The sequence below is a fragment of the Megalops cyprinoides genome, chromosome 19 (assembly GCF_013368585.1).
Source record: "Megalops cyprinoides isolate fMegCyp1 chromosome 19, fMegCyp1.pri, whole genome shotgun sequence".
Lineage (NCBI taxonomy): Eukaryota > Metazoa > Chordata > Actinopteri > Elopiformes > Megalopidae > Megalops > Megalops cyprinoides.
Window position 1 is genome coordinate 5,891,227 of NC_050601.1, and position 22,260 is coordinate 5,913,486.

Below are 22,260 nucleotides of genomic sequence, written 5' to 3' on the forward strand. Positions count from 1 at the left end.
TGTCTTTAAATATGAACTTAATGTGAATACCTGCTGCTAGAGACATCAGTTGTTCTTATCTTTAATTGCAGCTGAAGCAATTAATAATTGAGTTTTGTTATAGGCATCAATATCACATGCACATTTTGTGCAAATTAATGTCAAATAGTATGAATTTGAATTATAATTACAGCTAGTAAGGACTGATTTGTAATAAGCAATGGTCAGCTGCAACAGGTAAGAACTGTATTTTAGATGACTAAAACTCAACCGCTGATACCTGAAACTGAAATGTTTATATCTCTATTATTTGCTGGTCGTCGGAATATAATTGCAGCTACAACAATAAAACGTTGCGACTAAGGAACAAATTATTATCATCTGGATCTGGCATTGTAACTACCAAGAACTGAATTCATTTTATTAATAACTCAGAGTTTACTAGTTCAAACTGAATTGCTTCTAGTAAGAAATGAGTGTGAAACGTTACAATGGCTTGTTGTATGTTTAATTACGGCAGAAGTTCCTTCACAATGTCTTCTCTGACTAAGCTCAAGATTCACTTCTCATTCCGTTTCCTGGCCCAGCTCTCACTCACTTTCACGTGGTGAGTGTCAAACCAAGTGATGTCCTCACCCCTGCTCCATTACCCTTTCAAATATTACACTGTTTTGTGTGTGTGTGCGTGTATGTGTGAAGTCACCCTGGATAAGGGTTTCATCTTAGATCATCAAGACTCTCATCACTTTTATCATTTTGATGGATGACTGCCTAGCGTTGTTTTTATTTAATAAATGTTAATAATATTTAATAAAATATTAAATTATTTAATTCGCTGAACGCGTCTCTCTCCTTCACCTGAACAGTGGGTGCGTACGGAAGTTACTGTTCACCTAATTTAAAGCGAGAAAGACGCGGCACTCTTGAAACCCAGATATCAAATTCATAGGACCCATTCTGCTCTCATTCAAATGAAAATATGCATCAACTCAAAAAAGCATCACTTTGCAAGGATAGCTGTCCTGCAAAGGGTATCCACTACGCATAGGTGAAGGTGTCCCGATTTTGCGCTGTGCTTTCATGTTTTCAAGAAATATGCATGACAAACTGCTCGAAAGGGACACTACGGGGAAACAGCTGCACGTAATTGTGATATTTTTAAACGAATAGGACGTCCGAACGTTATTTCCGCAGATTTTACATTGATGCACATCTAGGAGACCAAATATTTTTGAGTCTCCTTGGCAACGGTCGTATCTATTTTTGTCTCCCATTAGTCTGCTAGGCAGTTTCTAAAAAGTGTATACGCTACTCTCCCTCTGCGTGTTTTCGTGCGTGCGCAGGCACTTTAAAATGTTACTGATTCCATAATTTGTAAGTAGATATTAGTATTTAATCTTGATAACGTAGGAGAAACTCATAGCCGCAACCTCCCAGATCAGTATAAATGTATTTTGCTACTCATTGGTCAGAATTTGGTAACGGTCGTTCTCACTGGCTACTCAATACAGCCGTCACACCCTTCAGAGTACAGTCCTTGCAATATAAATAGAGACGCACAGTTGAGTGTCTGCTTGTCCAAGTCCTGCAGTTCAAGATCAAAGATGGCGGTGAGTATGTCCCGTGTTATCTGCATTTAATATACAATTTTTTTCATTCGCTAGTTCAGAGGACAGCGATGGTCACCCAATGAAGTCGGGGAAAGTAAGGACTATACATGAAAGACTACTGTAAAATAATCCCTAAATCTGGACAGTCCGCGTTTCATCTCTGCAAAGCACAGCGAAAGTCATGCAATTTTTGTATTTATGAGTGCTGCATAAATATTAAGACCGTTAACGTAGGCATATTCAAGGGTGTGCCATTTGGCTCACTATCCCAAGCGTCAGGCTGCCCAACAACTTGGGGTAAACGTCACTACGCCCAGCCTGAACTCAAGCAGATCATGAACATGTTACAAGAATAACCGATATCCTTCTCATCTAGCCTATACTGATCTTATCGGGAGTATCGGGAGGCGTTTCCTGCAGTCCTTGTCATTGTATCACTTAATCAGTGCTTTAATGGCTCATTGGAACATTTTTGGACACCTGTTGATATATAGTCGATAGGTGATGCTTGGAATGCTTTAAAGGTGATTTGAAAACTTAACAAACAGCATATCGTATCTCTACATTTTGATCTAAGTTGCTCTTCAAATGCAGTGATTGTGCATTTTCCAGAGACTGACCTTCACTTCCATTTTAAAATTTTCCAAAGTGAAAGGTTTTGCACAGTCAAGTTTCCAGACAAGTTTTATTGTGTGAATGTAGGAGTTACATATCAATTCACCAATTTCAGTGGGTGGTATCGCAGGTAAATCCGTTCCACAGAATTGTACTGTATCTTGGTTCTGGAACTTTCAAACATGAGGGCTGAATAGAGCTTATCTGCTCATTCTTCTTAAAGATGTCACACAAATCATATTAAAAAAAAACATACCATGCTTCTTAATGCAACCTCTAAAAAAATCTATTTGTAGTAGGTTTGAGTAGTGTGATTTGGGTGTGATTTAAGTCCATTTGAGGGCTTGTACATTCTGAATAATGAAAGCTTTGTATTGCTGCTGCTGTGTGTCTTGGTTACAGAAATAAACACAGCTGTCTGAGAGTTAATATGGAACAGGGCAAATTGTATTATAGTCAGAGTGAGTTAGTGTATAGTGTGTAGGTTACAATGAAAGGGAGAAACCACGAGGTGAGTGCTCCACACCAATTACCCTGATGTAGTGGAACAGCAGTGGGTGACTGTGATGTTATTTTAACTTCAAGTTCCAGAAGCTTCTGGCCGGAGCCAAAATTCAGCTCTTAATCTTGTCTGAAATCAATGAGCAGTCACTGTTCACCAGTTAAGTTTAAGTCGAATGAGATTTTAATGGCTAACTGATGCTCCAATGATAGTTTTCATGCTGGCTTAACCAGTGCATATGTTCATGCAGTGGGTAAGGGTGTGGCTCAGAATGGAAGGATACTGTTTCCTGTACAGCAGTAAAAAGTGAGAGTATAGGAGTGGCCATTGTTAAGTCAAAACGTTGTCCTATTTCCTAATTAGAACATACAGTTCAACTTAATACATGTTTCTTGTATTTTGCATATTTTTGGCAGGGGTTTCTTCATGTTTGCATTTGTGCCAAAATTTCCTTTTTTCCCTTCTCTTGTGCCTTCTCTTGTGTCTAGAATTCTCTAAATATTTCAGTGCATTCTGTACTTAACTAGCTAACACACGTTAATGACCGCTTAAATATTTTTTGTAGTAATGTGCATTTTCAGTCGTGATAATAGGTGGGTAAATAATGTCAGTGATTGAAAAGGATGTCGCTGCAGTAAAAATTAAACTGAGACGTTTAAATTGTTGGAGTATCATGGCCCTCTTGTTGTGTGTAGGATTACATTATAACTTTACGTTGTTTTCGTGTAGCAGACACTCCAGTGCACCTGATAACGTGGCATGGAAAGGTGCACAAACAGGTAACGGCTAAAGACCTGTGAACAAGCCTCAGTGCTGAATGTAGTGGTGAGATCGCAAACGTGTGCCTGGATTGGCATGTAAGTGCAAAGCATACGGTAAGCGCAAAGGATATAGCAAAGATGCGGAAAGAGAAAACACTTCAAGATGGAGTGATTTTGAAGTAAAGAAAGAACTAAACCAAAATGGTGGATATCTTTGATGGAGCTCTGTGCTTTTGTTGGCTTTTGCTGCCCCACAGTCTCTCTGTTCCCCTCTCCCTCACTGTTAAACTCTACCCCCATTTTGTGGAATGCCCCACAAGCACAAAAGTAATTCTTCTGTTAATAAGAACTGAGTCTCTACATGTGTTTATTTTGTGTTTATTTTATGTCTTGTAGATTTCCTAACCCAAGATGGCTTAAATACAATCTATTTATACACTTGGCTAGCTACATTACACAAGAGTACAACAGCAGTGCCCTATTGCAACCCTCTGAGCTTGCAACCATGCGGTCACAATGCCAGTTCCACAACCACTATCACCACTTGGGAAGCTGTGACATTCAGTCTAACAGATAAGGCACTTTTTAGTTAAGTATATCTACCAAGTTTTGACAGATGCTACTCTTTTCAGTGACTGCTGATGATGCAGATGTTTTAAGAAAATGTTTCACTGGCCTAAACATGCTTCTGTTCCTGAATTCATTGTTTCGTACCACCCTAATGTTGATCATTTGCATCGAGGATGACCTTCCAACATGACTTCAACAGCAGTCTCTTGAGCTCAGCAGTCCTGTCTTACCTCTCCAATCAACAGAAACACATCCAGCCTTTCGTTTACGCTCAGGAAACAGCCTTGTGTTTAATCACATTACTCTCTTTTGTTTCCTTGTACCATAAGTGCAGTAACCTAAATACGCACCCTTGCTGTTTAGTGCAAAACGAAAGATTTTATCAAAGAAATTATGTGCAGGACAAGGGGGTTTCCAGAATCACCATCTGTATTCTTCTCATGATGTTAGTACACTTCAGTCTCGCCATGACTCACACTTCATCCTGGAGAGGTACAGACGCTACATCAACAGGTTCTCACCCTCAGATGTGCTGAAAAGTAGACTGTCACTTCCCTGTGTTGTTTCCATCATTATATTTTAAAGGCAGATAAATAAGTCATTGGTTTAGGTGCACGGAATGTACGCAAACTCATTCGTGGAGCATTAGAGTATTCGGCTGCCACGTTAGAGGGGCGCAGACACCGACGCAGCGCAGTCTGAGCAGATTAATCGCTGGCCCGGTTTCCTTGTCGAAGGGTGCAGCTTCTCCAGCTGTTTCTCATCACCCCGCGAGAGAGAGCGGCAGTATGTAGCACTTAGCTGGGAGGCGCAGTCTGCATCGGCCGGGGGCTGCTGCCAAGCCCCAGTGTCAGTGCTCCGAGTTTACAGTAGGGCTGGGAGACTCACATGGAAAGAATTCACCAGCGTCACCCTATCTCCCCCCTCCATCCCCTACCAGACCTCTCTTTGGCTCCACGCTCGCCAACACTATTTTAGGGTCCAGGGGATCGTTAAAAGTAGCAGTATGTTTTTTTTTTGTGTGTCTTCCTTTCCTGTCACTTAAAGTCTTGGATGTTGATAGTTCACGTCCTCAGATGCACGCTTGACAAGGCGATATTCGCCTTCTCACTAGTTATTGACGCATTGCCGATAAACGCCACGTGTCAAGTGTGCAGTTACCATGGTGTCAGAAAAAAAAAACTGTTGGTCAGAAAGGCAGACAGAAGCCTGAGGATGACTGATTTTTTTTTTTTTTTTTGTGGTGAAACGTATTGTGGTTGATTGTGCCACATGTACAGAGTCGAAACATGGGTCATCTGAGCTCAGGGTTGGCCTTTCTCCCATGGTCCAGGCTGGGCCATATTCCAGCTGCGCAGCTCGCTGGAAAATATGATTTCAAGTCTTACTGCAGGTTTTCCTACCCATAATTTTGAGACGAAATATGTTTAGTTCTCCCCTAATCATCAGGAAAGCGCATAAGCTGCCCACCACAGGGATTTATAGAAAGCTTTGGCCATACCCTTCAAAATGGAAAAAAAAAAAAACATTATTGGAGGCAGATGTTCTCAGATCAGTGGTTCCTTGGCACTAAATCACATTTTCAGATGTTGTGGATGGAAGCGAGGGCTGCCTTGCAGCTTTGGACGAAATAAGGCTGATGTCCAACCCAAAATCTACAGGGCCCAGTTCCACAAAGGTTTGAAACTCTGTCCAGTGGAAAAATGCTGCAAAGACACTGAGAGCTGGGTTAAGGTGTGGCTCTGACCACAGATGGAGCTTCTGAAGCATCCTGCGAGTTTAGCAGCGGGAGCGCTTATGTACTTCTGTGTGGTCTGGAAGGATGTCTGTACAACATTTCTCAGTGAATACTATTGCTGTTATACCACAATCAAAATGAAACTCCTGCTTTTTTTGCTGACAGTCTTTAATCATAATTATTTTGACTAAGCATGTGTCAGCACATATTTATTTAAATGCTTATATAATTCTTTTTGCGGTTGTAACCTGATTATGATGGTGATGATGATGAATAAACACCCTTAAACCTACTTCGAGATTAAAGGGAAGAATTATCCGGTTATGAAGGTCTGCAGTGCACAGTGGTCTGTGATGAAGAGGGCAGCCATGTCGGATGCAGGAGCTGGGAGTCTCTTCAAGCGGAGGTGGCTGTGATTGTGAGAATAACGGTTCCATATCTCTCACTGAAACAGGCTGTTCTGGTGCACAACATGTCCTTCAAGGCGGGACAAACCTTGACCATCACGGGTGTCCCCAACGCTGACGCTACCAAGTGAGTAATTGCTGCATTTTTATTGTATATGCATTATTGTATATGTATTTGCATATTGTTTTATTTATCTATTGTTCTTTTAGTCCAGTCCCCCTACTGTTTTATTTTTCTAAAACAATACCTGCCAAGTGTGCTTTGTTTTGCTCACAGTATTGTCTTTTGTACATTGAAACATATTTACTTTGCTGATGGCTTACCTTTGACATATTTTCCATTACCATGGCTGGATATTCACTGAAACGCTTCCATTTGTGCAGCTTGCACATGAGCGTTATAGCTGTGCTCCACACAGGATGTGAACCTACAACCTACCGGTTACAAGCTCAGCTCCCTGACCATCATAAAAGCCTTCCATCATTGTGATGGACATCCCCTTTTTAATGTCCCCTGTCTCTCTCAGCTTCGCCATCAACGTTGGCCATGAGCAGGACATCGCCCTGCACCTGAACCCCCGCTTCGACGCCCACGGGGACCAGCGCACCATCGTCTGCAACTCCTACCAGGGGGGGCGCTGGTGCGATGAAGTCAGGGGGGGCAACTTCCCCTTCCAGCCGGGGCAGGAGTTTAAGGTCAGCCTTGCCTTGCTGTGTGGGAGACGCAGCCCGGGTGGCTAACTGCCAAGAAGTTGACCAGCCATTCGGTCTTTATTATCATAGAGTTAAACCAGAACTTCCGGGTGTCTTTGTGGCAGTGCCGTGTGTGCTGGTCTAATTGGACAGATAGTCATGTGATCTGTTTTCAGATCAATTGAAGTTGCCAATGGACTGTACCCACACGTCACTTTCAGTGATCATCTACTAATCTCCCACTAACACAATATTGACGCCAGAAATTACATTTCCGACAAGCTGAGTGAATGTTCGATGGACTCTTCCCTCACTGTGCCCTTTTTTACCCAAGTGTTTTGAATTTTATTCATCGCCTTGCACAGTAATTTATTGTCTTAATTAAAAAGAAAAAGCACACACTGATTGTGGATTAACTCATCTGAGACAGTACGGTACCGGTCAAAATTTCAGACATACCTTGTCATAGAAGGGTTTTTCTTTATTTTTACTTTTTTTCCTCATTTTTGAATAATAGTAAAGACATCAAAATTATGTTTGAATTATGTTTGAAGTTATGAAATTATCGGCTTGCTTTGAAGTGTCTCGCACCGTAGTGTCTTGTCCCAGATGCTCAGTGAGCGTGCTAACTTTGTTGTCTCTTTTTCTTTTGTGCCCTTGACCCCTCCACTCCCAGATAATGATCACCTTTAACGCCGAGGAGTTCCAACTGACCCTGTCTGACGGCTCAGTAATCCACTTCCCCAACCGCCCCGGCGACACCAAGTACAGGCACTTAAAATTTGAAGGAGACGCCAGGATCCATGGGATAGAAATTAAGTAGACCAATCAAGCCAGAAACGACGGTCCCTGTCTGGCTACTGATTGGCTGCTGTGCTTCCCTCTCCGGCTGCTTAATGGTTGTTCAGCCTCCCTCTAACCGGCCATTATCTGCAACATCCAGAAATCATTATTTTTAACCCTTTTTTGGCAACACCAACATCCTGTGTAGAATCTGAGGTCCAGATTCAATGTAACTCCAAAAAGGTTTGTCCTTTTGCTTGAACAGAGCAAATATTAACTTTTCTCATTCCTATACAATATATTTCATTAACTGGAACAACTGAAAAACACATTGTGCATTGCCGCTAAAAAAGAAGAACTCATATACAAACTGAAACACTTAAACCCGTTCAAATTACAGGACAAATGGCTTTGCAGTTCTGCTGAATCTGGCTCTTGGTTTCAGCACAGATGTTTTAGCAATTAAGTATGTTCGGCTAAACCAGGAACTAAGTAGCTAGGACAGGAGATTAGTAGAACAATTCAGAAAATGCATTGTAACCAAAGATATCATTACTGATGCCCAAGGCACTAAAGCAGCAAAGGGCAGGAATTGTTGTGTATGTTAATGGTACATTCTTAGGAGGGGTGTCTTGTTCTGGCAGCTTTTCTGTGCTTGTGGAATCATTCCAGATTTGTTACTATACATCTTAATAAAGACGCATTCGCTCACAGTAATGCAGGGCCGAGTCTGTATTTGTCTCTCACTGTGATCCACGGTCTGCAACTTTGATTATTAACATTCACCAACAGCATGGACCAACAATACATTTAGAGTGAGTTCATACAGTCAAGCTAACCAGTGCATCAACAGCACTTTCATTAGGTAGTCTAACTGATATTTCTGCAGCAAGTACATACACTATAATGAAGATTGCTGATGGGAATCCACTTTCACAAAAACAGGCAAAAGGCAAAAAGAAAAAAGTTAGGACTCATTCTGGCGTTGCAGCTCTTCCACAGAACTGCGCCTCTTGTGTGAGAGGAATCACATTTTCTTTCAAGAGCACTGTGACTTGATTTATCAGGTGATGAGTCAGTACAAATATGCGCTCGTAAGCTGTGCCGTTAGAGCTGTGAAGTTCAAAGTTTGCTGTTGGAGATGCTTGCTGCAGAGGCTAATAGGCTGCTGTTTGGCTCTCACTTCACCTTTTCAAACTTCCTTCCTGGAGAATAGGTTCATGAGTCTGCTTTTCTCTGTCTGCCCAGAGGTTTGGACCGTTCGGCTCTGATGCGCTGACGTCAGTACAGGATTCATACGCTATTTCTAGCTCTCCAGTGCCCCTTCACTTAAATAAGCCTTCCTGAACATTCAGGAGCTCTGAGGCATCCCAGCAGTTCCCCCAGGTGAAAACCCCTGGTGTAGGACGTCATGTGACCACATGTTTCTCCCTGCAGTCAGTGTTTGTCTGACGCAGGTCTTTCTCATAGCGGAGAGCAATATGTGGGTGGGAAGGATCTGCATTCTTCAGGACACTGCAGAGAAACCTTGATACAGAGCCCAGATATCTGACACACAGTCAACACATGCTGAACCCAGAAGCACTGAACTCATATGCTTGCAGACACATATACACAATACAGCTGTGTTAAAATCCACCCAGGGTAGCTCAGTTCAGGGTAACCCAAGGTAGGCTGAAAATGTCAAACGTGGAAAAAGTATTTTGATTGAATGCGCCCAAGGCACCTTTTCAACAGGAAGTGAAGTTTTCTTCCAAGCAGCTCAAGACATTACAGATTATATATATCAGCTGTTTGGTTCTACTGTATTCATGGATGGTGGACATGATGTGTTAAACTCTCTCTCAGCCACATAATGAGAGCATGCATACACAGGGAGACACAGACTTCCTTTTTTATTTTTGAATATCTAATAAAATTCACAGTATGCTCTTTCAACAAGATTTCAGTGGAAGTATTTTTTATTATTTCACATTAAAGAAAGTACAAAGCATAGAAAAAACAATACAGAAGGGTTTAAGAAAGAAATACAATGTTAGTTCAGGCAGAATGACAGATTTGTTTTGGCAATACAGCAGCAGGACAACTTGGTCCATTTTGCAGGCCTGGATTAAGAGGTTACCAAGACCCCAATGCCCACTAGGGGGAGCCCTTATACAAATGTATGATTCAACACTAAACCACATGCCCCTGTTTGAAGAACTGCAACTGGTGGCGTTGCTTTGTAAAGTCACCAAGTCAGCTGTAAAGTCTTTCATTTCATATGTTTGAATGCATCACTGATTGTTGACTGTTGTTTCAAAATATTTAAAAGAACAAGCTGTAATTGTGATACCCCCTCTTCATCAAAAGGAGTGTTTACACGATACATTTTATATCCTGGACAACCAAGAGAGCTTATTCCACTCCGCATGTATGGACTATGTTCTGTTCTGCAACAACAGTGATGCATTCAAAATGTTTACTGACATATAATATTACAGACTGACTGGTAGTGTTTATTTCAATTACTATCTAAAGCCAACATCAAAGAACACAATGACAACAAACAAAGATAGTATAATGAATTCAAGTTCTTTTTGGGGCTGTGGGCTGGACTTCTTTTTGGCCCCGTTGTGGGGGGGGGGTGTCCCAGTGCTTCTGTCTCTCAGCGTCTGCGGTTGAGGGAGGCCTCCACTGTGAAAGCAAGCAGGAAAATGTCATTTTCTTGCTGCAGTTGCTACGTCACAGATGGCTGTGGAAGCCGAGAAATTACGCAATGTCTGTGAAATCCTGACAATGCAGAATACCAGAATGAAAAGCGGGCAGGAAATCAGCCAAATAAACACGCACACACGCACACACCGAAACACACACACACAAACACACACGCACACGCACACATACACACATGCACACACACACACAAACACACACACGCTCACATACACACGCACACGCAGGCCGGTGCTTACTGGAGTACTCTTGCGGGGTCATCGGGGTGTTGATGATGTTGTTGAAGTGGCCGAGCCAGTCTTGCTGCTCGCTCTCTGACTCACAAGTGAACAGGAAGTTGCGTGTTGGCGTTACTACGGTGATGCCGTGGTCCCAGGCTCCGTTGGAGTTGATGCCGGTGGGCAGGCCAGGTGCAGCCGAGTAGCCCTGGTCCCTGTGGCCCAGGTACACTTCACCCTTAGCAAACGCATCCTACACAGTGGCAGAAATGCATACTATTTGAAGTATATTAATTTCTCAAATACACGCATACCATTACATATACTGTACCGAAAGTGGCAAAAGAGTACATTATCTGACATATATGTATTACATGATGAGATGTAAAAGCAATCATTCCTTGGGTTTCAGAGATTGTATTCTTTCTTTCTGGGGGTGATTCGAAGGGTTCGTGCCAGATGACAACTGTGTTGCTGAGAGGCCGTGAGTGTGGGATTGGGACTGCAGTTACTCAGGGCTGTGGGTTCAGATTCCAGCTATAGCACATACCCGTATAAGCACTGTGTTGTGGCCTCTCGCTGAATCATGTAAAGTTACCTGCGTACATTATCAGTTTGCCCTCCGTCCACCGGCTTTGGAGCATCGTTCAACAGGCTCTGTGTTTGGCTCAATGTGTGACAGGTGCCGCATGATCACAATCTCACTCTCTTAATTAATTTGGGTGTAACTGAAGACAATAGTGATTACTCCCCAGCTCCAGTAATCCTCTTGTGAGGGCTGTTTGATCAGTTTTTTTATCCCCTCTCATCTCAGATTACAGCTTGCTTCTGGATTTCCATCACGCTCTAGTTGCACGGCTTACCGCTCTCTTTAAATGAACTCAGAGGGCAGGCACCTCTCTCTACGCAGGTGATGCAGCGAAATTTTGCGGGCGCCTCTCTCAACGCAGGCGATGATGCAGCGAAATTTTGCGGGCGCCTCTCTCAACGCAGGCGATGCAGCGAAATTTTACAGTGCAGGTTTTGGCTTTTGGCAGTCTTTTAGACTGGAGGAGTGAGAAAAGGAGCCAGTGTAAAGCCTCCTCCACCAGAGCAGACCGAAAGATAGAAACCTCTCTTCTTTCTCTGCTTTCTCCAGATGCTGAGGGTAAGTGCTTTCTCACTGTACTGCCCTTGCTGCCACACAGCTGCTAGCTATTCGCTCTGTATTTGAACCAGGATGGTTTCGATTTCTGGCTCGAGAGCACCGCGGGGACGCCTCTTACCAGAGGATCTTTGAAGTACCTCAGGCGCCGCTGGTCCAAGGTGAGCCAGCGCTTCTTGAAACCTTCCTTTTGCTGTTGGAGAGAGAGAAACGGAGTAAGCCGAGCTCTTCAGACACAGTATGGGGGGCACAACCCCCTTCCCCAAACCATTTCTCCTCAAGAAGGGACAAAGTGGTTGGGCAGCATGCACCAAAACACACACACACACACACGCACACCAACAAACACATACATACACACATGCGCGTACACACACACTCAAAATCTGGATTTTCTAGCGTGCTCGCTTTCACAAACATCACTAACCTTCAAGAGCCCCCTTTTGAAAACATGGTTAAAAAATGATAAACGAACAGGACCAGATAGGATATAAAAGTATGAAGCTGTGAGCTGACAGTGTGGCTCACAGCTCACTCAGGGCCCTCTCAGTGCGCTTCCACACTGGCACCACTTTGGTGCTCTCTCCTCAAGACTAGAGCCATCAGTCATTCTCATGTGAGATGTGCAAGACTGGCAAGCTCTCCTCCTTCATGTCATTAAATAAAATCAGACACAAGCAGCACTAATTGCCAAGTAAATCAACTGGTTAGAAATTTGAGATCATCATTTCAATGACAGCTTTTTTTTTGTCCAAAGTACAATACCACAGATGTGCACTCTCTCAGCAAGCAAGTGTGTCCAGTTGTCATGGTAAAATATCTATGGCATTGTTTCTGTGGTAACAGTGGAACAGTTGGATAAATAAGGTGGTGCACAAGGCATTCCGAGTTCCGTGTTAGCTGTGCTCAGGCACTGAAAGTGCACTGGGCCAAATGGAGAGGACACCATCAATGGTACATCTCTTTAGTGATGGAGCCACTGGAGACAAAGCAAATGAGACCTTCATAACATACTTGGTGCGTGTGTGTGCATGTGTGTATATGTACATAAACATATCATCCACCGCTCAATAAACAACCCTTGTGATTGCCTGTTATTTATCACTTCCTACTCGACAGCTACTCACGCAAAAAGAATCCTGGAAGAATTTTCTGCGAGGCATCGGATACCTTTTTGAGAGAGGTAAACAGATGCGAGCAAAGGTTTGTCGCTCTCCTCAGGGATTGTGGAGGTGTAACAGTAGCTGTATGAGCCCACTGAGCATTGCGGAGTGTCGCTGCGTGTCATTCACCATGATGACGGCTTACCTTCGGGCCTGTCTTCTCCACGTATCCCTCTTTCACGAAGTTCCTGGTCAGTTTGGGCTTCAGCTGGAACGCAGACAAATAAACACTCACTTGACTGACACGCTGGCAGTCTGCCGACCGAGGCATTCTTATTTCCTTTTTTTGTGGCATTCTTTCAATTTCAGGATTGTGTTTCCTGTCTGTGTGTGCTCTTTTTAGTCAGCCGATACTGGTGAGGAAACAGGGCTTTTAGCCAGAATGTTACAGGTGGGGCACCGCCGCCGTCCTCTTAAACACGACGCATAACCTTTGTTACTCCAGGAAACACCCAGGTCATTTAACAGACAGTATGTACAATACTGTCTGTGTAATTCCCCCTAAAAAAGGCTAGCTGTAGAGACGGGAAGAGATTTGGACATAAGATAAGAGGAAATTGAGTGGAGGGGATTTTTTGCATCTTTTTTGTCTGCTGAACAGTTGTGCAAAACAGTTGTGTAGTGGAAACAGGACAGCAGCAGACTCTGGAGTTGCCCTCTGAATTAGCTGCCCCAGAGTCTTTATGCGCCATCCCCCTCTGACAATGAGCAGCCTCAGACCAGCACCCAGTAATTCAGGTATTTAGCTCCCGTACCTGAGCCAGGTACAGGAAAAAGATGCTGAGAAGCTTATTGAGTGGTAAAACAGTGGATAACCATGGCAAATTACTTGTTCACTTTGACAGGCATTAAAAAAAAATGACAAAATATAGACCCGATGATCAGAGCCTGATCACTGCCAGTAGCAGATACAGACTGACCTGGCTGCGCAAACAGCTGAAATCACACAAATACAGGCAGACCTGGGTGCGCAGCCGCATATGCCTCAAATCATACAGACACAGGCAGACCTGGCTGCCCAGACAGCTCACATTGTAATACGCGGGAAGTCAACCCAGAGCTGCAATGTATCGCACATGTTTAATAAACAGGAAAAGCAAGTTCCCTGAAATAAAGCAGGCATGTTCCACCAGGCCAAGCTGGTCACCCCAGGGGTAAGTCACCCAAGCTGGCTGACTCACTCCTCTTGATGGCTCATCACTGACGCTAATCTACCTTTTTTAAGTAAGATCACTTCATTCCCTCTGTTCCTGTTTTAGTTCATTTTGTTTCGGGCAATACATACTTATCGAGGTTACAAAAGAAACCTCAACCTTACCGTATCTACCCGAAAGAGAGAGTAAGAAGAGGGAGAGAACGCAAAAGAGAAAGAGAGAAATGATTTTGGCTAAATCTAAATGATCCCTCCCTCCGCCAAAAAAAAAAAAAAGGCTGCAGAGGAAAAATGATCAGTATTCCCTTTCAAGGGAAACATAGCTCCAGCAGCTGCCAGGCCACAGCCTGAGGGCCAATGAGAAGGCAGCTATGGGAATTACATCACTCAAATAGTTGTTACTGTCACCACTATTACCACTGTCAGTAACAACTCAAAAAGTTGTTCCTGTTACTATTATTACCACTGTCATTACGGCTGTTAACATTATTCTTATCTTTTTTACTGTTTCTGCCATCCCATTACTGATTGGTGTGGTTTAATTATTTACATGCTTTGGCAATACAATACCCTGTGATTGTCATTCCAATCAGACTAATTTGAGTTTGAATTAGGATCTTAGTTTGAATTTGGTTTTGACTTTGCGAAAGAGAAAGAGAAAGAGAAAGAGAGAACAAGAGAGATTGTCCAGAAACCTCTTCTTCGCTGGCCCCTGGGAAAGCTACTTTCAGGTAGTGAAGCTGCACAGCTCTGATGGCGTTGAACCAGTCCACGATCTCCTGTGGAAACAAGAGAAGAGACGATGGTGACAGTTAGCTGTGCAGCAGTAACCACTCGGTGACTGCACCAGCGCCCCTCACCCCCCCCTGGGCCCAGAGCACCTTTCCATCCTCGTGGTAGACAAAGATGTTCCTGGTGCAGCAGTCCTTCAGGTAGCTGATCTGCAGCCCGTTAGGTTTGCCGATCTTCTCCGGCTGGAAGGAGGCGTTGAGGGTGTCCACCTTGATCACCGCTTTGGGCTCCTTGGCCTGTGTCAGCGAAGCCCACAGCGGAGCAATGTGTGAGAGCGACACAGAGGGTATCGTAATGACATCGTGCAAAGCAGCTGTTTGTGTATACGGGTATGCACTGTGTTCCCTGAAACTATGAAGGTATGTACAGTGAAACAAGGAGGATGCTCTAGCGTAATGATTCCAGCACTGACAGGGAAAGGTACATTAGTTACCATCTGCTCGGCAGGTGTTTTTTTTTTTTCCAAGAGAGCCATTTTGGCTCAGATTTCACCCATTCAAAAGCAATGCAGGTACCTTCACTTGAGCACAAACGCAGTACCCTGCCTAGGATCTAAACTTGGTTTTAGGCACGTTGCCTTATGTCAATGAATGCACTTTTATGCTTTTAGCAACAGCCGTAAAATGTACAGCAACAAAGGAGAAACTCTGAGAGGGACTCATTAACTGAAGTGCAGTCATACAGCTGGCATCTCTTCCTCTGGCAGAGAGTCAAAGAGCCCATTCACACAGCAGCTATACAGTTTTTGTATGGCACCTGAACTCCTAGAGTTCCAGGTGAAATTCTAGGAGTTTCACCTGAGTTAGCTCCCATTTCCAGCTTTTCCACGGTCAAAATGGAAACAGAAAGAAGACAGAGAAATGCTTCAGCTGCATAATCAGGGATTACAAAACAATCCCCTCAACAGTTGCTAAATACTCTTCCAAGTCTGAAAGCTTTCAGGGAAACTGTTCAAGTAAACAGTGACTTAGCAGTGTATTTGGAAGTAAATGGAGGGATTTGAGCACACGGGAGGGCTTTCAGTGCAGTACGCCAACGCGTGGAAACGCCAGGCGCGGGATTTCGGACGTACGTCGGGCTTGGCGTAGTATTTCAGCGTTCCCTCCGGCTCCGAGAGGACGAACTTCCTGCTGAGAAACTCGCCTTTGCCCCGTCCCATCTTCATGAGAAAGCCCTCTCTCGTCCCTGTAAGGCCACAGATCAACACGGCGTCAGACAGACACAGGACAAGACAGACAGACATACAACCAAAGCATAGCGGCACATCTTGGGAGTAACCCAAGACGTTAGGGAACTGGCCCTTCAAGTACACAGACTAAAGCTCGGCTTCAGCCTAACTCTCATGTGCTTTGTCTTCACCTATGAGCATCATGAATTCAATGGTCAATGAAATTAATGGCACAGGCAACCCTCCTCAGGCTGAGGGCCTGTGCCTGTGTCTTTTGTACTCACTCTCCTCATAAGGCAGCTCCTTTTTGGGCTTTGTGAACTCCTTCCTTTCATACTTGGCCCTGATCCACTGTTCTTTCAGCACCCTGTACACCAACACATACAAATCCTTTAAACCCAGCACAGTGAAACACATACATACCTGCACAAGCAGACACACAGAGTCCATGTAAAACTAGTACTATGAAACACATACATATATAAACTCACACACACATACACATACATACATATGCAGACTCAAACACATACACACAAACACACACACATACAAACACATACAGACTCTCTCTTTCAAATACACGCACGCATACACATACAGACTCACACACACATACATACATACATACATACACACAAACACACACACATTCATACAGAAACACACACACACACACACACACATGAATATGCGTACACACATAAATAGCAGCACACACATACACATTAACACTTGCTGCTGTTGTGCTTTAGATGGCTCTGTGAGTGCTACAGACCCAGACAATGCTGGTTTCTGCTCTAACAGAGCCAGGACGCATCTGACACATCCCAGGAGAGGCAGAGTGCCCATTAACAACTGCTAAGTGCTAATCTACTGCTGTTATTCATAGTCTTCCTCTTTTTTTCCGCGCAGAGCGATGAAGGTCAAGTGGAATAATCAGCCATCGCAATTCCCAGCGGAGCGTTGGATCGCCGTGCCGACAAGTGTTGCCGAGGAACTCGGACAGGAGTGCATTATTACTGATCCCTAAGGGTTGAAAGCTGCTTACAATATTGTTAGGGGAGCCAACGTAGCTATGCATCTGCACAGTACCTACTCTCATTCAGTGACAAGTCACAGAGGAGTAGGTACAAACTGCATAGAGGAATGTGCCATACATGACACTATTTGGCTGGCATTTTTGGAAGAAGGAAATGAATCTGGGAAATATGCAATGCTGAAAACCCACAGGTCAGCGATTCTGGGAGGCATTTCTGCCACAAGGCCCGTCTGGCTGCCATTGAAAGAATTAATTGTTTCATTCTACAGCTGACTCTCTCACCGCAAAAAAAAAAATCTGTCAGTGATTACCGGCAAGTATAAACCAAGCTGTATCTGAGTAATGAGCTCTTAAATAGCAGCAAAGTGCGCACCTCTCAGAGTAATATAGGCATTGACTCATTACAAAAGGGTTTGAAGTCACTTTGCTGTGCTCTCTCACAGCACATCCTGATTAAATCTTATCACAGTTACAGTAATGGATGTTTTCCAATACGTTCTTTGTTCCCTCTACAATACCGTACATTCCTCTGCACTGAACGTGTTCCAGGTGAAGACTATGAAGAATGCTGAAGCAGTTAAATGTGGTTAGCAGACCAGTCCTGTTCAATGCTTATGGGAAAATAGACCCTGCATTTCCTTGTTTTCTGCTTGAACCCAGGGGTTCACATGACTGAATTTTTCAAAAGGGGAATTCTCTTTCCCTGTTTCAACACCAGTGATATGGGAAGGAATCACAGGTTTATATGCGAGCAGAAACCATCTAGAGTATGTGAGATCTTCAATGCTGTTTCAGAACAGGGAAGATGTGACATTCCTCTCATTGTTTCTTATTGTACCTCAGACTTAATACTTAATAAGGGGAGTCTACCAGGCAAAATATAAAGATATGACTTAGGGGACAGGGAAACAGCATCATCACATCTATCATTGAAATAATAATAATAACAACAACAACAACAATAATAATAATAATAATAACCATCATCATAATCATCATCATCATCATCTCATTTCTGTAGGCACTCACTGGCAGTCTGTGCGTGTGGGTTTGTAGTAGTATGCAGGAACTACAGCTTCATATTTGGCCTTTGCTGCCTCATTCCCATTGTCTGCTAGGAACTGGAAAAAACAACATCAAACAGATGAAATGGTAAGATGTGGACACATGGGTAATGATTAGTACTTAGATCAACAAGCAAGCCTGCATGCTAACCACCCATCCCACAGGACGGAAACCTTTTGGTTCAGAGCCCTGACTTTAATTGGCAGTTAGAAGACTGTAGCAACAAAGTCCTATACCCAGAGGTAAAAACAGCATGGATTAAACCCAGTTAGAAAAATGCATATTATGTCTCCAGTTTTCTTACGATCTCATCATTGAAGACTTTCCCCTTCTCTTCCAAAGCGGGCCAGAGTTTTAGAATGAATGATGAACATTTACTCCCAACAGACACACATTGAAACTACACGCATACACTGGGAAGCTACGGAAGAAGGAGCACTTTGGAGGTGGAAAACTTCTCTGTTCCTTTGTGTTTTATTGCAGTTAGAAAGTGGGTCATAGTTTTGATTAGGATATACAGTAAAAGTCTTGCGGGTGTATGCAACCACAGGGATGTTGGAAAGCTACAGAGCAAGAGGCATATTGGAGATATGAATGTGCTTTGGCAAAATATGCTTATCTGAGAGGCCCACCTGCACCTCAGAGGCATCCCAGCTGGAGAGCACTATGGACTTGACCTTCCCCAGTTCCAGAAGGTCCCGGTGGACTCCAGAACAGGTCAAACAGATGAACACTCCCAGAGAGCAGGACACCCAATCCGGATCTGTGAGAGAGCAAGGACAAATCAGAGGATGAGTGAGAGCCAGACAGATGACGTGTGGAAGAAAAGAGGGATGTGGTGGGGAAAGAGAAGAGAGGAGAAGAGAAAAAGGAGAAAATAAGCAAGGCGAGGTACAGTTGGAGTGAGGGGAAACGCACACCCAAAACATGGGGATGAAGCTGAGAGAAAAGAAACTGATAAAGACTGTCACGTCTGGTAAGAAGACTGGGCAGTAAATAAAGCTATGTGCAGCTTCCTCCAAATCTGTGCCGTCCATCCTGGGTCCTGTAGAGTCCTGGATGGTTTGTGCCTTTTTTTTGTGCCAGCCACATGCCTCCGAGCGCTGCCTAAGCAAATGGGCTTATTTGGACTCAATCATGCTGTGTTCCAAAGCCTTCACTGTGAACTAATGATTTAGAGACCCTGCGAATCTGCTTCATCTCCGCCTCATGGGGATCAGGAAGAGTCCGTTCAAACACGTGACTCTCTGAGGAGTTCCCAAAAAGGACAGCAAAACAACTAGTCGGACGCCGTTGCAGCAAACAACATTTCTATTAATCATAACAATCATAACAGTAATATGCTTGCATGATGATTAAAACCATAGATACCAATTAGAAAGGTAACGGGGGAAACATGTCCACTTGATACAAAACTATGTAAATGGCTCTACAGCCCTAGCATAGATAAATGCATGAATGCTGCTTCTGGTGTAGTAGCAATTTCCTGGTAATCCAGATGTATCCAGATCATTGGAATGTCAGGGTAATTTTCTCCTTCTGAGAACATACCATGGGCTGATATGAACTCCAGTTTGATGGCATTGCAGATCGTGTCACCTTGCAGTAGTCCAAAGCTGCACATAAGTCAGTGTGTGTGTGTGTGTGTGTGTGTGTGTGTGTGTGTGTGTGTGGAATTGTAGCTTATGCTTATAGTAGCAATGCTTATGGTTCATCTTACATTATGGCAGCTTCATTGAAGTGATTTGAAAGTGATCAAAAGCAGTTTGCAGACCATACATGCATACTTTGCATGCTTGGAAGGTCTGATCACAGAGACTGATCTGAGGTCAGTATTGTTGTATTAAAAAGCAGAACAGCTAATCCTTGGAAACTTGGGAAAACACAGTAAAAGTAACACTGAAGCATGTCTGGTACATGCTAAGAGACACTTACCTTTATCGCAATTGTCAAAAGACTGTTTTAAAGACTTGTGTTATCAATGGAGGAGAACAATAAGCAATGACTCTCTCTCTCTCTCTCTCTCCATTTCTCCATCTGTCTCAGCTGCCTTTCTCCTTGCATGTGTGTGTGTGCGGAAGCAATGCACCAGCAACAATAATGCACATACCATTCTACATCCATCTGAGAGATTTCCCATTTTTCTACAGCACACTGCACGTCTCTCTCTCTAAAACTCTCCCATGCTGTGGCCCACTCTCCTTCTCCCTCTTTCCTCCTTCCTCATCTCTCTTTCTTCTACTCACTGTTTCCTCTTCCCACTTTCTCTCTTGTTCTGTCAGTCAGTCCATTCAGATGATACTAATGTTTCTCCATCCCTCTTTTCCAGATGATACTAATGTTTCTCCATCCCTCTTTTCCAGCTCCTTCTCTTCCCTTCACCCTTTAGTTATACCTGTTTTTTCCCCTTATTTTGTCATCCCCGATCTGAGTGAATTCAAAGCCTCCTCGTTCGTAAAGAGCTGAACATTTGGGCCGCAATAATGTTAGCGTAAGTAAGTATACAGTAAACGGTACATCCTAAAACTGAGTTTCACGACTTAATCACAACACATATTTAATTATAGTAATTACACACTGGATCTCTGAGTTAATGAGGTAATTAGAATTGCATTTTCTCCCATTTTACGGTCTCATAACTACCAACATAAATCTTGTATGGCGATGGATTATGTATACCTTTTTATTCAAAGATAAATATGCTATGCTTTTACGCGTTTGCTAGTCTCATGCATGGTACTGTTTCTGTCCTGTTAGCCAGTACGGCTCCAAGACAATCTTCACTGCGAAACTATCATAAACATTTTTGAGATCTGTTAATACTGACAACAACACGTGTAAATGCACTAAACCGTTGACTCATTCACTAACTCATTCATGTCAACTTCCCTCTTGGTTAAAGGGCCATAGAAACGAAGCGCATTTTATTGTCGCTTTCGATGGCCCAGTAAGCTACAGTTACGATAACCAAGACTAGAATTCTGTCAATCACATTTATGATACTGCACATATTACACGATAGCTATCTAGCCTCACAGTACTACTCTGACTACTCTGCCTTAATTGAACTATAGCGAACTATAGCGAAAATTATTTCTCGCCTAACATTTACAGTAAGTTTCCCTAGTTGTTCCACAGCTTTTGTTAACTTACCAGCTCCCCCGCAGTCTGCGCAGGCGCTGTTACCGGGCTTCTGACGAATCTCCTTCAAAGTAGGAGCGGGGGTTTCGTTCGTCTCGGTCATACCTATCACTTCTCAGACAGTCAGTTGAAAAAGAAAATGGCAGCAACAGAAACAATAATTTATGTGCCCCCTCCAAACCCCTAAGGGTTATTGTCGACAAAGGTAAACCGAGTGACTACGTGCTGAGTTCCACCGCTACGCTGTGTTTCGGTTTTACCCAGAGGAGGCAAGTTCCTCGTTAACTTTAGAGCAGAGATAACGTGCCTCGATGCGAACGCACTGTGAAGTTTGCTGTCAGAAAAAAAGATGAGAAACGGTGTTTGAGCTGGGCAAAGCGCCGTTTTATCTTCATCTGTGAAGAAGGTGTGTTTTAGAGAGGAGAGGTATTCTGTAGGCAGTTGTGGTTGACATGTTCCGCATAGTTTTCAAATAATATTTTTGCATTCGGCTGTAGAGCGCCATCCTCTGATTGAAATCCGAACTGTGTAATAACTTCTCTAGCTCAGATCGTGTACAGTATATTACCTTGTACATTCCTATTGTCTTATCACACCTTAAGTGTATTATTAGTAGTATTTTGGCAAAGGTCGAACAGAATATAATGTGCCAGTCGACATCAAATGACTAAACAGTAGCATTCGATATATATATTCAAAAGATTTACTGTTTCCACTGAATCCAGGGTGCACGGCTACAATTGCCGCTAGGCCTACTTAACATGATACAGGTAAATGCCATATTTTAAGGGCAAATTGTGACAGGTGAACAGAGTACTGTATACAATTTCCTCCGCTAGGTGGCAGCCGTTAACCGCGACACTGGAAGAGGGGCACGCGTGCGACACCAAACGGCGTTTCGATTCGCAAGGTTTGAAAGAAGGCTACTTCCTAAGGTTTTTTTTTTTCGTTCTTCAACCTCATGTGAGAAACACAAGCACGCGTAAACGAACGCGTATTTG

The 22,260-nt window shown here is 43.4% G+C and overlaps 2 protein-coding genes across 2 annotated transcripts; one reads left to right on the top strand and one right to left on the bottom strand.

Annotated features, from left to right (window-relative positions):
* Positions 1-1,329: 1,329 nt before the first annotated feature.
* Positions 1,330-7,790, top strand: LOC118794773 (beta-galactoside-binding lectin-like). Its single transcript, XM_036553038.1, has 4 exons — positions 1,330-1,589; positions 6,230-6,309; positions 6,710-6,878; positions 7,552-7,790. The coding sequence occupies exons 1-4, from the start codon at positions 1,584-1,586 to the stop codon at positions 7,696-7,698; spliced, it is 402 nt and encodes a 133-aa protein (XP_036408931.1). The 5' UTR covers positions 1,330-1,583; the 3' UTR covers positions 7,699-7,790.
* A 2,484-nt stretch (positions 7,791-10,274) lies between these two features.
* LOC118794362 (arf-GAP with dual PH domain-containing protein 1-like) lies at positions 10,275-21,760 on the bottom strand. The gene is made up of 11 exons (XM_036552604.1): positions 21,272-21,760; positions 18,751-18,881; positions 18,083-18,174; positions 16,296-16,378; positions 15,916-16,028; positions 14,933-15,079; positions 14,747-14,830; positions 13,044-13,106; positions 11,857-11,928; positions 10,613-10,844; positions 10,275-10,334 (listed from the first exon to the last, which is right to left on the bottom strand). The coding sequence occupies exons 1-11, from the start codon at positions 21,360-21,362 to the stop codon at positions 10,306-10,308; spliced, it is 1,137 nt and encodes a 378-aa protein (XP_036408497.1). The 5' UTR covers positions 21,363-21,760; the 3' UTR covers positions 10,275-10,305.
* Between the last annotated feature and the right edge of the window lie 500 nt (positions 21,761-22,260).

Excerpts from the sequence above, each read along its gene's own strand:
- LOC118794773 (XM_036553038.1), top strand. Across the intron at positions 6,310-6,709 it reads CCCAACGCTGACGCTACCAA|CTTCGCCATCAACGTTGGCC; the intron begins GTGAGTAATTGC and ends TGTCTCTCTCAG. Across the intron at positions 6,879-7,551 it reads AGCCGGGGCAGGAGTTTAAG|ATAATGATCACCTTTAACGC; the intron begins GTCAGCCTTGCC and ends CTCCACTCCCAG.
- LOC118794362 (XM_036552604.1), bottom strand. The coding sequence starts at position 21,362 with ATGACCGAGACGAACGAAACCCCCGCTCCTACTTTGAAGGAGATTCGT. Across the intron at positions 16,029-16,295 it reads GGAGCTGCCTTATGAGGAGA|GGACGAGAGAGGGCTTTCTC; the intron begins GTGAGTACAAAA and ends GTGGCCTTACAG. Across the intron at positions 13,107-14,746 it reads CAGGGGCCAGCGAAGAAGAG|CTGAAGCCCAAACTGACCAG; the intron begins GTTTCTGGACAA and ends TCTGCGTTCCAG.